The sequence below is a fragment of the Triturus cristatus genome, chromosome 4_1 (assembly GCF_964204655.1).
Source record: "Triturus cristatus chromosome 4_1, aTriCri1.1, whole genome shotgun sequence".
NCBI classification, from domain to species: Eukaryota; Metazoa; Chordata; class Amphibia; order Caudata; family Salamandridae; genus Triturus; species Triturus cristatus.
In genome coordinates this window covers 1,132,970,308-1,132,985,928 of record NC_140585.1, presented here as the reverse complement: position 1 = coordinate 1,132,985,928, position 15,621 = coordinate 1,132,970,308, and the positions used below count along the sequence as shown (strand labels likewise).

At 45.1% G+C, this 15,621-nt stretch overlaps 1 protein-coding gene across 1 annotated transcript in view; it reads left to right on the top strand.

The window, feature by feature from the left end:
• LOC146856150 (V-type proton ATPase subunit S1-like) overlaps window positions 1–15,621 on the top strand; it is a 296,718-nt gene that overhangs the window by 85,433 nt on the left and 195,664 nt on the right. The window contains exons 2-3 of the mRNA XM_085654192.1: window positions 13,395–13,521; window positions 13,611–13,679. Coding sequence (XP_085510318.1) covers window positions 13,395–13,521; window positions 13,611–13,679 — 196 coding nt within the window. The remainder of the gene's footprint in view (window positions 1–13,394; window positions 13,522–13,610; window positions 13,680–15,621) is intronic.

Genomic DNA, 15,621 nt, shown 5'->3' with positions numbered 1-15,621 from the left:
ATCAAACAAATTAAAAAACTACCCTTGATATTGCCAAGACAGCAAAGGACCAAGGTTTTGTCAGATATCAAAAAAATATTATTCCTTAATAATAAGACTCCCTCTACAGCTGTAATATATATTCTGCCTAAGATTCATGCAAATTTAGCAAATTCTCCAGCACCCCTTTCATCTCTGTGTGTAGTTCAATGTATGGAACCCCTTTGCAAGCATCTACACCCCTTTACTTAACATCCTGTACCACTCATAACTATGTGCAGGACAGCCTGGACTTCATAAACCAGATTGAGGATCTTGATTTTGTTGACACAAGGGAAGTATTAGTCCGGCTCGACTTAGAATTATTTTATATTACATTCCATAGAAGGAAGGAATCAATAGAATCACACAGCATACTTTCTCACATCCCTGCTACAGGTTGCGCTCTCTGAAAATGTCTTCCAATATGAAGATATACTATATAGCTACTATACTTCCAGCCAAATTACAAGAGCATGTGTACCCTAAACATTTAGGGACCCATTAGGATGACGGGCGGACTTCCGTCTGTCCGACATCCTCGCGGTGCTAGGAACGACTGCCAGACATGCGACGGTCCTGCACCGCTGATTAGGATGCGACCGCCACCCTGGGGGTCGCATTCTGCATATTTGACATTGCGGCGGGTCCTGCTTACAGCAGCACCCGCTGCAATGCCAAATTCACATTTTGTGCATTCCCATGCACAACAACGCAGTGCCTGCCACCTTGTGCATGGGAATGCTGGTACCCCCTGAGTGCACCCACCACCCCCTCACCCCCCTGAGAGCCCACAACGGGCCCCCAAAGCACATCCCGCCAGCCTTTCCCACCATGGAAAGGCCAGTTACCACACCCATCCTAATATGGATGGCGGTGCCTGGTAGGCACTGCCACCATATTAGTGGCCAAGTCCGCCCAGCCGGCAATCGTAAAGATTGCCGACTGGCGGAACAGCGGCGGACGGACTTTCCGTCTGCCGCAATACCCCCCGCCATAATCATATGGCGGGGGGTAAATCAAGTTGGGATGGCGGGCAGATCGCCACCGCCGAGCCGGCGGTGGCGATCCGCCCGCCATCATAATGACCCCCTAAGTCTTCAGGGCCTTTAAATGGCCATGGTACTGTCCTCATGAGAATATTGCTCACCACACCTGAAAAGATAAACAAAATACCTTAATTACTTGCGTCATCACCATCAGCCCAGCCTCCAGCAAAACCACTAAAATTACAAAGAAATACTGCCCAATTCTGACCACCAGTGGTCTGGTTAATGAGTCTGTTTTACCTTCATCTAGAAGGAGCAAAGATCTGCATGACCATTTTGGTACATTTTGGGTACATTTGGCCATTTAAGAAACCACAAGTGGCATAATTCCCCTGCATGCTGTTAGATATTCGACCCCAACACTTTGAAATCTTTCAAACATATCCGCAAACCACACATGCTAAATATAACTCTGCAAACCTTCATGCTATCTGATGTTCATGCAACTTGATATATATTGGGGAAACCCCGCAGACAAAATCAAGGATCGCATTTTTATATAATACTTATACGTTTGTATATAATGTCTGTGGTCATATGTGTCATGTTACTAAAGAGATGTGTAAATGCACCAGAATGTGATAATAATACATCATCTTTACCTCTGAGTCTATTTCCACTTTGCAACGTAGCATGACAAATCTTTTAAGTTTTGAACAATACCTATTGTTGTGCAGAGCTATAAAATTGTTATTTTGTTCATTTGGTGTAAAAAGAATGTGTTTCTGTTTCAGAAAAAATCTTCTCTCCCGTTTTACCCCCACTTCTTTTCTCTGTAAACAACTATCCCTAAATTGAGAGCGCACTCAAAACATCTTCCTTTTTACCACTCTTTTTCATGCCCATCCATTCAATCCTCGTTTTAATTCTACCCATCTTACAATCACTGTTCACTTTTCGGATATTTTTGTTGTATGTATTCATATTGATTTGCTTGTGTGCGATTTCAGACTGCTCTTGGCTAGCTTCAGTCCTTCTATGCTCCCTCCCCTCATGACGCAAACACAGCAATCCCCGCTTAAGTGTCTCTCTTTAATTGCGCACTTCTGTTGGATGCAAGTAACCCACTCCTGGTTGTACCCGGAATCACAGCAGCTTTATTCTGGCCTCCTTGAAATTCAGATCGGGGCACTTGTGCAGTTCCCTGCCGGCCCTTGGATCCATTTACCAGCATTTTTCCCAGCCCCTGCGCATTTTTAGGTCTCGCCTACGCCACGTGCATGCGCTGTTTAGGAGGAGTCCTCTTGTAATCGATTCGGTTTTTAGGCCAAAAACATGCACCCATTGCATTGCTTTCAATGGCGAAGTGTGCACGTTTGACGATTTCCTTGCGGGAGTGAGCTTTGAAACCATTTGTTTGTAAATTAACTTTCAAACTGACGGTGCCCTTGCTCGCTCCTGCAAGGGAAACGATGTGTGTGCTCTGGGCCGCACTCCCCCCACCCCTCCCACTTGGTTTATTGCCTCCTGTCACACGCCCATCCTCATCTTAACTTGCCTTCCTTCTCCCACGCTTTCCTTCCCCCTTCTTTCCGTCTCTCCAGCTCTGTCCCCTAGCTGCCTCTTCTCTTCTCTCCCACTCCTTTACTGAGCGTTTTTCTCTTTTCCTTTACTTTTGCTTCCCTTTTCTCTTTCGCTGCCTCTCTCCTGTTCCCTTTCTTGTTCTGTTTTCCCCTATTTCGTTTCTTCTCCTTTCTCTCGTATTACCTTCTTTTTCCTCTCTCTACTTTCTCTCTTCCTCCACCCTCTCTCTCTCTCTTCCTCCACCCTCTCTCTCTCTACCTCTCTCTCTCTCTTCCTCCACCCTCTCTCTCTCTACCTCTCACGCTCTCTCTACCTCTCTTCCTCCACCCTCTCTCTCTACCTATCTCTACCTCTCTACCTCTCTCTCTACTTCTCTATCTCTGCCTCTCTACCTCTCTCTACCTCTGTCTCTCTCTCTCTACCTCTCTACCTCTGTCTCTCTACCTCACTCCCTCTACATCTCGACCTCTCTCTCTACTTCTCTCTCTCTACCTCTCTCTCTACCTCTCTCTCTCTACCTCTCTTTACCTCTCTACCTCTCTCTCTACCTCTCTACCCCCCTCTCTACCTCTCTACCCCCCTCTCCACCTCTCTCAACCTCTCTACCTCTCTCTCTACCTCTCTCTCTCTACCTTTCTCTCTACCCCTCTATCCTCTATCTCTCTCCCTACCTCTCTACCTCTACCTCTTTCTCCCTACCTCTCTACCTCTCTATCTCTACCTCTACCTCTCTACACCTCTCTGTATCTCTCTACCTCGCTCTCTACCTCCATCTCTCTACCTCTCTCTCTCTCTACCTCTCGACCTCTCTGCCTCTCTACCTCTCTCTACCTCTCTACCTCTCACTACCTCTCTCTATACCCCTCTCTCTCTACCTCTCTCTCTACCTCTCTCTCTCTACTTCTACCTCTCTACCTCTCTCCACCTCTCTCTACCTCGCTACCTCTCTCTCTCTACCTCTCCCTACCTCTCTACCTCTCTCTTCCTCTCTACCTCTCTCTCTACCTCTCTCTACCTCTCTACCTCTCTCTACCTCTCTACCTCTCTACCTGTCTCTACCTCTCTACCTCTTTCTCTCTACCTCTCTACCTCTCTCTCCCTACCGCTCTCTCTACCTCTACCTCTCTTTCTATCTCTCCCTCTCTACCTCTCTCTCTACATTTACCTCTCTACCTTTCTCTACCTCTCTCTCCTCTCTCTACCTCTACCTCTAACTCTCGTATTACCTTCTTTTCCCTCTCTCTACTTTCTCTCTTCCTCCACCCTCTCTCTCTCTTCCTCCACCCTCTCTCTTTCTACCTCTGTCTTTCTCTCTTCCTCCACCCTCTCTCTACCTCTCACTCTCTCTCTACCTCTCTTCCTCCAACCTCTCTCTCTACCTCTCTCTACCTCTCTACCTCTCTCTATCTACCTCTCTCTCTCTGCCTCTCTACCTCTCTCTCTCCACCTCTCTCTACCTCTGTATCTCTACCCTATCTACCTCTCTCTACCTCTCTCTCTCTCTACCTCTCTCTCTACTGCTCTCTCTCTCTCTCTCTCTACCTCTCTCTCTTCCTCTCTATCTCTCTACCTCTCTCTCTACCTCTCTACCTCTCTCTACCTCTCCACCTCTCTCTACCTCTCTACCTCTCTCTACCTCTCTACCTCTCCCTTCCTCTCTACCTCTCTACCTCTTTCTCTCTACCTCTCTACCTCTCTACCTCTCTCTCCCTACCTCTCTCTCTACCTCTACCTCTCTCTAACTCTCTCTCTACCTTTACCTCTCTACCTCTCTCTACCTCTCTACCTCTCTCTACCTCTCTACCTCTTTACCCCTCTACCTCTCTCTTTCTCTACCTCTCTCTCTCTCTACCTCTCTTCCTCTACTTCTCGTATTACCTTATTTTCCCTCTCTCTACTTTCTCTCTTCCTCTACCCTCTCTCTCTCTTCCTCCACTCTCTCTCTCTCTACCTCTCTCTCTCTACCTCTCACTCTCTCTCTACCTCTCTTCCTCCACCCTCTCTCTCTACCTCTCTCTACCTCTCTACCTCTCTCTCTCTACCTCTCTCTCTCTACCTCTCTCTCTCCGCCTCTCTACCTCTCTCTCTCCACCTCTCTCTACCTCTGTCTCTCTACCTCTCTCTCTCTACCTCTCTCCCTCTCTACCTCTCTCTCTACTTCTCTCTTTCTACCCCTCTCTCTACCTCTCTCTCTTCCTCTCTCTCTCTACCACTCTTTAACTCTCTCTTTACCTCTCTCTCTACCTCTCTACCTCTCTCTATCTCTCTCTCTCTCTCTACCTCTCTCTCTACCCCTCTCTACCTCTCTACCTCTCTCTACCTCTCTCTACCTCTCTCTCTCTCTACCTCTCTCTCTCTACCTCTCTCTCTACCTCCACCTCTCTACCTCTCAACTTCTCTACCTCTCTCTCTGCCTCTCACTCTACCTCTCTCTCTACCTCTCTCTACCTCTCTACCTCTTTCTCTCTCTCTACCTCTCTACCTCTCTCTACCTCCCCACCTCTCTACCTCTCTCTACCTCTCTCTCTCTCTCTACCTCTACCTCTTTCTCTCTACCTCTCTATCTCTACCTTTCCACCTCTCTCTACCTCTCTACCTCTCTACCTCTCTATATCTCTCTACCTCGCTCTCTACTGCCATCTCGCTACCTCTCTCTCTCTACCTCTCTGCCTCTCTACCTCTCTCTACCTCTTTACCACTCTACCTCTCTCTACCGCTCTACCCCTCTCTCTCTACCTCTCTCTCTACCTCTCTCTCTCTCTACCTCTCTCTACCTCTCTACCTCTCTTTACCTCTCTATCTCTCTCTACCTTTCTCTACCACTCTACCTCTCTCTCTCCCTCTCTCCCTCTACCTCTCTCCCTCTCTCTCTACCTCTCTCCCTCTCTACCTCTCTCTACCTCTCTACCTCTCTATCTCTCTACCTCTCTATCTCTCTATCTCTCTCTACCTCTCTACCTCTCCCTTCCTCGCTACCTCTCTCTACCTCTCTACCTCTCTCTCTACCTCTCTCTCTCTACCTCTCTACCTCTCTGCCTCTACCTCTCTCCCTCTACCTCTCTACCTCTCTCTGTCTCTCTACCTCTCTTTCTCTCTCTACCCCTCTCTCTACTTCTACCTCTCTACCTCTCTACCTCTCTCTCTCTCTCTACCCCTCTCTCTACTTCTACCTCTCTACCTCTCTCCACCTCTCTCTACCTCGCTACCTCTCTCTCTCTACCTCTCCCTACCTCTCTACCTCTCTCTTCCTCTCTACCTCTCTCTCTACCTCTCTCTACCTCTCTACCTCTCTACCTCTCTACCTGTCTCTACCTCTCTACCTCTCTCTCTATCTCTCTCTCTCTCTACCTCTCTCTCTAAATTTACCTCTCTACCTCTCTCTACCTCTCTACCTCTCTCTCTCTACCTCTACCTCTACCTCTCGTATTACCTTCTTTTCCCTCTCTCTACTTTCTCTCTTCCTCCACCCTCTCTCTCTCTCTTCCTCCACCCTCTCTCTTTCTACCTCTGTCTCTCTCTCTTCCTCCACCCTCTCTCTCTCTACCTCTCTCTCTCTACCTCTCTACCTCTCTCTACCTCCCCACCTCTCTACCTCTCTCTACCTCTCTCTACCTCTCTATCTCTCTCTACCTCTACCTCTTTCTCTCTACCTCTCTATCTCTACCTCTCCACCTCTCTCTACCTCTCTACCTCTCTATATCTCTCTACCTCGCTCTCTACCGCCATCTCGCTAACTCTCTCTCTCTACCTCTCTGCCTCTCTACCTCTCTCTACCTCTTTACCACTCTACCTCTCTCTACCTCTCTACCCCTCTCTCTCTACCTCTCTCTCTACCTCTCTCTCTCTACCTCTCTCTACCTCTCTACCTCTCTTTACCTCTCTATCTCTCTCTACCTTTCTCTACCACTCTACCTCTCTCTCTCCCTCTCTCCCTCTACCTCTCTCCCTCTCTCTCTACCTCTCTCCCTCTCTACCTCTCTCTACCTCTCTACCTCTCTATCTCTCTACCTCTCTATCTCTCTATCTCTCTCTACCTCTCCCTTCCTCGCTACCTCTCTCTACCTCTCTACCTCTCTCTCTACCTCTCTCTCTCTACCTCTCTGCCTCTACCTCTCTGCCTCTACCTCTCTACCTCTCTACCTCTCTTTCTCTCTCTACCCCTCTCTCTACTTCTACCTCTCTACCTCTCTACCTCTCTCTCTCTCTCTACTCCTCTCTCTACTTCTACCTCTCTACCTCTCTCCACCTCTCTCTACCTCGCTACCTCTCTCTCTCTACCTCTCCCTACCTCTCTACCTCTCTCTTCCTCTCTACCTCTCTCTACCTCTCTACCTCTCTACCTGTCTCTACCTCTCTACCTCTCTCTCTATCTCTCTCTCTCTCTACCTCTCTCTCTACATTTACCTCTCTACCTCTCTCTACCTCTCTCTCTCTACCTCTACCTCTCGTATTACCTTCTTTTCCCTCTCTCTACTTTCTCTCTTCCTCCACCCTCTCTCTCTCTCTTCCTCCACCCTCTCTCTTTCTACCTCTGTCTCTCTCTCTTCCTCCACCCTCTCTCTCTCTACCTCTCTCTCTCTACCTCTCACTCTCTCTCTACCTCTCTTCCTCCAACCTCTCTCTCTACCTCTCTCTACCTCTCTACCTCTCTCTATCTACCTCTCTCTCTCTGCCTCTCTACCTCTCTCTCTCCACCTCTCTCTACCTCTGTATCTCTACCTATCTACCTCTCTATACCTCTCTCTCTCTCTACCTCTCTCTCTACTGCTCTCTCTCTCTCTACCTCTCTCTCTACCTCGCTACCTCTCTACCCCTCTACACCTCTCTACCTCTCTCTACCTCTCTACCTCTCTACCTCTCTCTACCTCTATACCTCTCTCTCTTCCTCTCTATCTCTCTACCTCTCTCTCTACCTTTCTCTACCTCTCTTCCTCTCTCTACCTCTCCACCTCTCTCTACCCCTCTACCTCTATCTACCTCTCTACCTCTCTCTTCCTCTCTACCTCTATACCTCTTTCTCTCTACCTCTCTCTCCCTACCTCTCTCTCTACCTCTCTAGCTCTCTCTCTACCTCTCTCTCTAACTCTCTCTCTACCTTTACCTCTCTACCTCTCTCTACCTCTCTACCTCTTTACCCCTCTACCTCTCTCTCTCTACCTCTCTCTCTCTCTACCTCTCTACCTATCTACCTCTCTTCCTCTACTTCTCGATTTACCTTCTTTTCCCTCTCTCTACTTTCTCTCTTCCTCCACCCTCTCTCTCTACCTCTCTCTCTCTCTTCCTCCACTCTCTCTCTCTCTACCATTCTCTCTCTACCTCTCACTCTCTCTCTACCTCTCTTCCTCCACCCTCTCTCTCTACCTCTCTCTCTCTACCTCTCTCTCTCCGCCTCTCTACCTCTCTCTCTCCACCTCTCTCTACCTCTGTCTCTCTACCTCTCTCTCTCTAACTCTCTCCCTCTCAACCTCTCTCTCTACTTCTCTCTCTCTACCTCTCTCTCTTCCTCTCTCTCTCTACCTCTCTTTAACTCTATCTTTACCTCTCTCTCTACCTCTCTCTCTCTCTCTCTCTCTCTCTCTACCTCTCTACCCCTCTCTCTCCACCTCTCTACCTCTCTGAACCTCTCTCTCTACCTCTCTCTCTCTACCTCTCTCTCTACCCCTCTCTACCTCTCTACCTCTTTCTCTCTCTCTCTACCTCTCTCTACCTCTCTCTACCTCCCCACCTCTCTACCTCTCTCTACCTCTCTATCTCTCTCTACCTCTACCTCTTTCTCTCTACCTCTCTCTCTCTACCTCTACCTCTCTCTACCTCTCTGCCCCTCTCTCTCTCTACCTCTCCCTCTCTCCCTCTCTACCTCTCTCTCTCCCTCTCTCTACCTCTGTATCTCTCTACCTCTCTACCTCTCTATCTCTCTCTACCTCTCTACCTCTCTCTACCTCTCTACCTCTCTCTCTCTCTACTTCTCTACCTCTCTGCCTCTCTACCTCTCTCTAACTCTCTACCGCTCTAACACTCTCTACCTCTCTCTACCTCTCTACCCCTCTCTCTACCTCTCTACCCCTCTCTCTCTACCTCTCTCTCTACCTCTCTCTCTACCGCTCTCTCTACCTCTCTACCCCTCTCTCTACCCCTCTCTCTCTACCTCTCTCTCTACCTCTCTCTCTACCTCTCTCCACCTCTCTACCTCTCTCTATCTTTCTCTACCTCTCTACCTCTACCTCGCTACCTCTCTCTCTACCTCTCTCTCTACCTCTCTCTCTACCTCTCCCTCTCCCTCTCCCTATATACCTCTCTCTACCTCTCTCTCTACCTCTCTCTCTACCTCTCTACCTCTCTCTACCGCTCTCTCTCTCTCTACCTCTACCTCTCTACCTCTCTCTACCTCGCTGCCTCTCTCTCTCTATCTCTCTCTCTACCTCTCTACCTCTCTCTCTACCTTTCTCCCTCTCTTCCTCTACCTCTCTACCTCTCTTTCTACCTCTCTCCCACTCTCCCTCTCTCTACCTCTCTACCTCTCTATCTCTCTACCTCTCTCTCCCTCTCTATCGCTCTCTACCTCTCTCTACCTCTCTACCTCTCTCTCTACCTCGCTCTCTCTACCTCTCTCCCTCTCTGCCTCTATCTCTCTACCTCTCTCTCTCTCTACTTCTCTCTGTACCTCTCTCTCTCTACCTCTCTCTCTACCTCTCTACCTCTCCCTCTCTACCTCTCTACCTCTCTCTACCTATCTCTACCTCTCTCCTCCTCTCTACCTATCTACTTCTCTCTACCTCTACCTCCCTGCCTCTCTACCTCTCTCTACCTCTCTTCAACTTTCTCTACCTCTCTACCTCACTACCTCTCTACCCCTCTACACCTCTCTACCTCTCTCTACCTCTCCACCTCTCTCTACCTCTCCACCTCTCTCTACCTCTCCACCTCTCTCTATCTCTCTACCTCTCTCTACCACTGTACCTCTCTCTCTCTAACTCTCTCTTCCTCTCTACCTCTCTCTCTACCCCTCTCTACGTCTCTCTACCTCTCTCTCTACCTCTCTCTCCCTACCTCTCTCTCTACCTCTACCTCTCTACCTCACTCTCTCTCTACACCTCTCTCTCTACACCTTTAAGTGGCAGCTGGAGCCTGATAGCACTGCTTGTCCTTTAAAAAAACAAGCATTGGCATAGCCAATAGGTCTCGCCTTTGGGACCTTATAAGTGTTTAGTTATCCAGTACAATATCCTTGGTGCAACAACATCGAGTGTTGCATGGCTAAACACTTATAAGGTCCAGAAGGCGAGACTTATTGGCTATGCCAATGCTTTTTTTGACTGCTCTCGACCAGCCAGCAGCTCTTGGCCAGTCCTCTAAAATGAATCGTGAACCTCCATCTTGGCCGTTTACCGGCTTGATTAGCCGAACTCTCTTCCTGCCATGGAGATCCAGCTGGGCCCTGGTCACCTGCCTGGTTTTCCGACTTTTGATTTGCCGGCTTCTTCCGGGTTTTCGAACCAGTCTAGGCCTTCCTTTTGTCCCTGGACAGAACCTGGCACCGTACAGTACACCTTTGCAACAGCCTGTTGAGAGCATGCGAGTGGTTGCTTGGCTTCCACGCTACTTTATGTTACTTTGGTAGTTAGCCTTCAAGTTTTTCCTACCTGAATGCGTTCCTTTCAAGTACTTGCTCTACCCTTTAAAATCTAAAAAAGTGGAGAAATTTTTCATATAGGTTCAAAGTTGTACTCATTGTTACATGTCGTTTTTACACACCTGGGTACCAGTTCCTTCATTCTCATACTCTTTTCTATACTTTACTAACTTTATTTATCTTGTTGAAATGTTATTCTAGACAAACATCGCCTCACCAAATGGTAAAGTGACTGTCTGCTCCCTTTTTTGTTTAAACCAGGTGTTGATAATCATTCACATCATACTGTTACAGTTGAGTGTCTATGTATTTTAAGAGAGCTAGGTGTGACTGAGTGCGCTACCACTGCTTCCACCCTGATGATGACCCAGGCAAATAATTAGGGGTTGAAACGTTGTATACATTTATAGGTGCAAACACATTTTCGAATGAACTTGTTCCTTTAAAGAGCATATGGACTTAAAATGATTCGCATTCCATACCCTGACAATTTCCTCTCATTACTTGTACATTCTATCGTCGCCATCATATTGTCTTGCTCACTTTTTCTGTGCTATACACGTTTATCACTAACAATGTGTGATTACTTTTGAGCACTTTTAATGCTTTTTTTTCTTAATAACAGCCTATGTCTTATGATCAACTTTGGCTATATAAACAATTTAACAACCAATTTGGTATATGTGGTCTCTGTTTATAACTACCTTTCGCTCAATGATTTACTCTTAGTATAGATTTCTTTTAATGATCCCTTATCATCTTTTTGACGTACTTAATGATACCCAGTTGGACTTTGTTGTTTGATATCCTCCGGCTTTAGTGCTGCTACAGCCGCGACAAGCATTTTATTGGATTTTCCACAAACATCCTCTACATCTAGATGTGTCTCACACGGCAACGCAAGTGCTGAGAGGGAAGCATCAGAGATTGCAGAGCTGTCCCTTACTTTCTTTGGACATGGCAAGGTTGCTGGCCTATATCTGGATTTCTCACTTGTGCTTCTTTCGAAGGAGGGCTTGCGTGCCTCTGAATTAATAGAGCTGCCGTGTTGATGTTACATGCTCAAATGCTGCAGCGTCTTCTTGAATAGCAGTCATATTGGAGCATGACCCTCTTAGGGACATGTGATCTGAGAGAGGCGTCTATTGTATATCTTTAAGGGTAAGCCTTTCCTTTCCTAGTTTTAATTGTGGGGAGTCTGGTGGGTGGCTGCAGTTCCTCTCCTGCAGCTCACTCGCTACCCACATCACTCCATATTTCACAATAGGCTGCAAAATATAGAGATGTATGTTGGAATCCATAAACCAGCTCAAGTGTACACCTTACGTACTTAATTAGTATTTTCTCGCTTTTTTATGTGTAATACATTTTATGGTGGAAGCTCACCTTTGAGGCCCAACATACTTGTGTTCACACATGGGGGGGGCTATATATTTTTTAACACGTTCTTCGATAATAGTCCAAAACCTTACCAAAGATGTGGAAGTGCAACGGGTTGGCATGGCCGCTGTGAATCTCTACTTCACAATGAAAAATGAAACAAGAAAGAGTTGTGCTTATTGCTACAGGGCAGCTTGTTGCTCCCCATCATGAATGCCTAGTAAGGGAAGTCAGCTCCAATGGCCCTGGTACCCTGAATGTCCTGGTTCTCATGGACGCCAAGCTTCTATTCCCTAAAATAAGCAACATGATTTATGCAAACGTATAAGGCCATTTGGCATGGTGGCATGAGATGGGCAGTTGCAGCTTCAACATACCCATAATCAGGATAGTGAATGTCATTTGAGTGCTAGTCCCCTGCCTCCAGAATGGGATAGTTCCTATATAAGGCATGGGACTGAGTCCACCCGAGAATTTCCTGCTGCCGCATGACCCAAGTGCCCTCTTTTGCCCCGCACTATTCTTTCAATTTGTATTACGGCCTCAGGAGCTTCAATGCTGGGCTTGGGCGGGACTGTCGGGGTATATAGGAATGTTCTGCTGGAACTTCTGTGAGGGGGCTCTCTGGAACCCCTGCTTGGATCATGACTCGGCCTATCACATTACAAGTTAGGTGCTGATTGCTGTCATATTTATACAAACATTAAAAAAAACAGTTCTTTAGTCAGTTCCCCCTTGCTTTATTTGGGATTGCAATTATAAATGTGGTCATCCTTCCGCATATTGTATAGCATGTGGCCATAGACTAGTTATAAGGTGCTAATTAGATATTCACTGTAATGTAAATTCCAGAAATGAATGACTGTCTGTAAAATTATCGATACCGACGTTGGATGCTCACTCACTGGTTTGAGAGCTCTTTAAATTTACAGACTTCTGTCACAAGCATGTTCCTTAGGCATTCGAATGAGACATAAACATATGCATACTGAGCTCTTTCTATGAGATGCTGCATATTTCTCCTCCGTTTGATGTGAATGACATGTGCATTCCAACGCCTGATTCGCAGACTCTTTTCTGTGAGTAGCTTTGTCTTGCTCCATGCTTACTTGCTTCAGTTGTGACTTACTCTTAGTTTTCCTTGAGTAAGACATTCCTTCTTAAGGAGAAAGGTTTATTGGATCATAAAACTTGTTTTTTCATGAACACAGTTTCCTGGTTCCAATAAGCTCATGAGTATGTCACTCATACACCTTGAGTAAGACACAACTACTCATAGAAAATGGTTGGTGAATCAAGCCTGGATATTCCTGTGTAACTCACCCCAAGACATACATAAAACGCTGCACATCAGTTGATATGATTTATGAATGAGGTGTGGGTTTTGGGTGTAATTTACACTTAAGATGAATAACACTCAACTACTCACAGAAAAAGGTTTGTAATTTACACTTAAGATAAATAACACAACTACTCACAGAAAAAGGTTTTTGAATCCGACTCAAAATGTTTCCAGAAACAGGGGTATTTAAGGGTGAATGGCAAAAGGTCCTGATAAATCATAGAAACTTAAATGTTCACCATCTTTCCAACATGATTTAATGCAGGAATTAGAATATGGTTTCACTTGGATCTGTTATTTAGGTTAACAAAACGAGCAGTGACACGAGGCATGAGAGCTTGTTGCAAAAACTGGTGCTTCAGTCTACAGACATATATATACTATTTTGATACAATGACAGTCCTTCCTAACAGAGGTACAAGACCAGAATAATGATGGGTGTTTTTTTCAGCTCCATGTGGGACAGGACAGCTTTGACACACGAAGGACATATAATGTCGGGGCGCGAGCTTCATACGCTGCTGCAGCCGGTACTCCAGCAAAACCCTCGGAACCTTGTTCTGTTCCTCCAAGATTCGGTGAGTGTTGCTTTTACACTGGAGAGGGTTCAGACCTGAGTGAGAGTGTGGTAGCAACACCTAACCTTGAATGCCTTTCTGTGTTACAGCTCAGCGTGGATGACTTCACCTATCTCAGCGCTGTCTCTGAAAGAGAAAAGCCATTGCCCAGTATTCAGGCAAGAATTTCATATATTTTTTATTTTAATGATTTTTATTGGAATTAAAAAAGAGTACCAGGAGTACACGCAGCATAAGGAAGAAAGATAACATAATAAAAACACATATCTTAAAAGATAATACGATAATAAATGTTACTGTCACGTTAAAAAAACTGTAAAGGACTAACGTATGCTATAAGGTAAGTAAAAAGAGAATATATAACCTATCTAATACTAGTCATTTTCATAATTTTGAGATAGAGAGAAAGAAGAGAGAGAGGGGAAGGGGAAAGGAATAGGAAAAGAGAAGAGAGAGAGAGAGAGACAGGGTAAAAGGCAGATAGAAGTTAGGGTAAGGATGAGTGTGCAGATCAAAAAGTAGTAAAGGGTAACCAGAGTAAATCAGTTTTGATTTTCTGAGATAACAGAGAAGATGAAACCGTTGAAATTCTATGCTCATTGCATATAGGGTTGCACCATGTTAACACACATATTTTAGAATTCTCTTTCCAACAAGTAAGAATAACTTTAAAAGCAAGAGCAATAAAAAGATCAAATAACCTTGACTTCATGGAGTTATCCTGGAAATCAACAGACATAGATCCTAAGAACACATTTTGAATTGATAATGGAATGCAACATTGAAATATCTTAGAACATTTAGACCAAATGGATTTCCAAAAGTTAAGAACATTAGGGCAATAATATATTAAGTGAATTAGTGTGCCATTGGAGGAAAGACATGACCAGCACAGAGGTGATTATTTTCTGGATAAAAACGGCGGTACGAACCACTCTGTCATATAAGAAAAATAGGATTTGAGTGATACTGGCAGCTTTGGAGGTAGTAAAGATCTTATGCCATAATTTATCCCATTGTTGAGTCGAGAGGGACAGCGAGAGGTCTTGTTCCCATTCTGTTTCAATCGAGGATTTAAGTCTAACAGAGATAGGAGCAGATAAACGTTTATAAATCAAAGAGCCTTTAGGATTAGAATAAGAAGAGATATTGTGCATGGGAGTCAAAAAAGAAAAAGGAGTGGAGTCAGCAGGAACGTTTTGGGCTAATAAAAGCAATTGAAGTACCTGTGCTAATTGGGACTATTGGGGTAAACAAGAAGATCATAATGATCTTGCAATGTAATGAAGGGTACAACAGAATTTGAGATACTAGTTGGTGAACATATAGGATATCCTCTTCTTTCCAATGTTTAAAATAGAATGATTTATGGCAAAAATTGATGAATTTATTGTACCAAATAGAAGAGACAGGAAAAGCCTGATAGAAGTTAAAGCCAGAAGTGAACAATCAATGTTATAGATGATGGGAGTATTTTAAGATAGGGTGTTTGGACATACAAGTGCAGTTGGCACTGAAAGGTAACATCATAAGAAGAAAATTAATTTAATAGAGAGCATTCAAAATTAATCCAGCTGGGTATGGGAGCGTCTAGATATTATCTATCTAAAGCATAAATTTGACTAATTAAAAAAGCTGTATGATATAACTTAAAATTAGGAATGCGTATGCCCCCTTCATTTTTTGGTTTAATTAATTTGGATAAAGTAATACAGGTGGATTTATTGTTCCAGAGAAATTTGGTGCATGAGAATTAATTTGGTTAAAATAGTAATTAGGGATTTGAAAAGGTAACATAGAAAGCAAAAAAGAATAAGAGGTACAATCATCATTTTAACAGTATCCAATCTACCCCACCGGGATAAGTGGAAAGGAGACCAAGAGGAACGTGAGTTTTGAATCTTACGTTTTAGTGCATTTGAATTGTGGGCAATAGTTTGAGGGATGGTAGGTGAAAACCAGACAACTAGGTATTTAATCTTAGATGGACACCACATAAAATTATTATCAGAGAACATAAATTGATAACATAGAGAATTTAAAGGTAAAATCTCAGTTTTAGAGAAATTCAAATTATAGCCAGATATTTTAGAATATAAA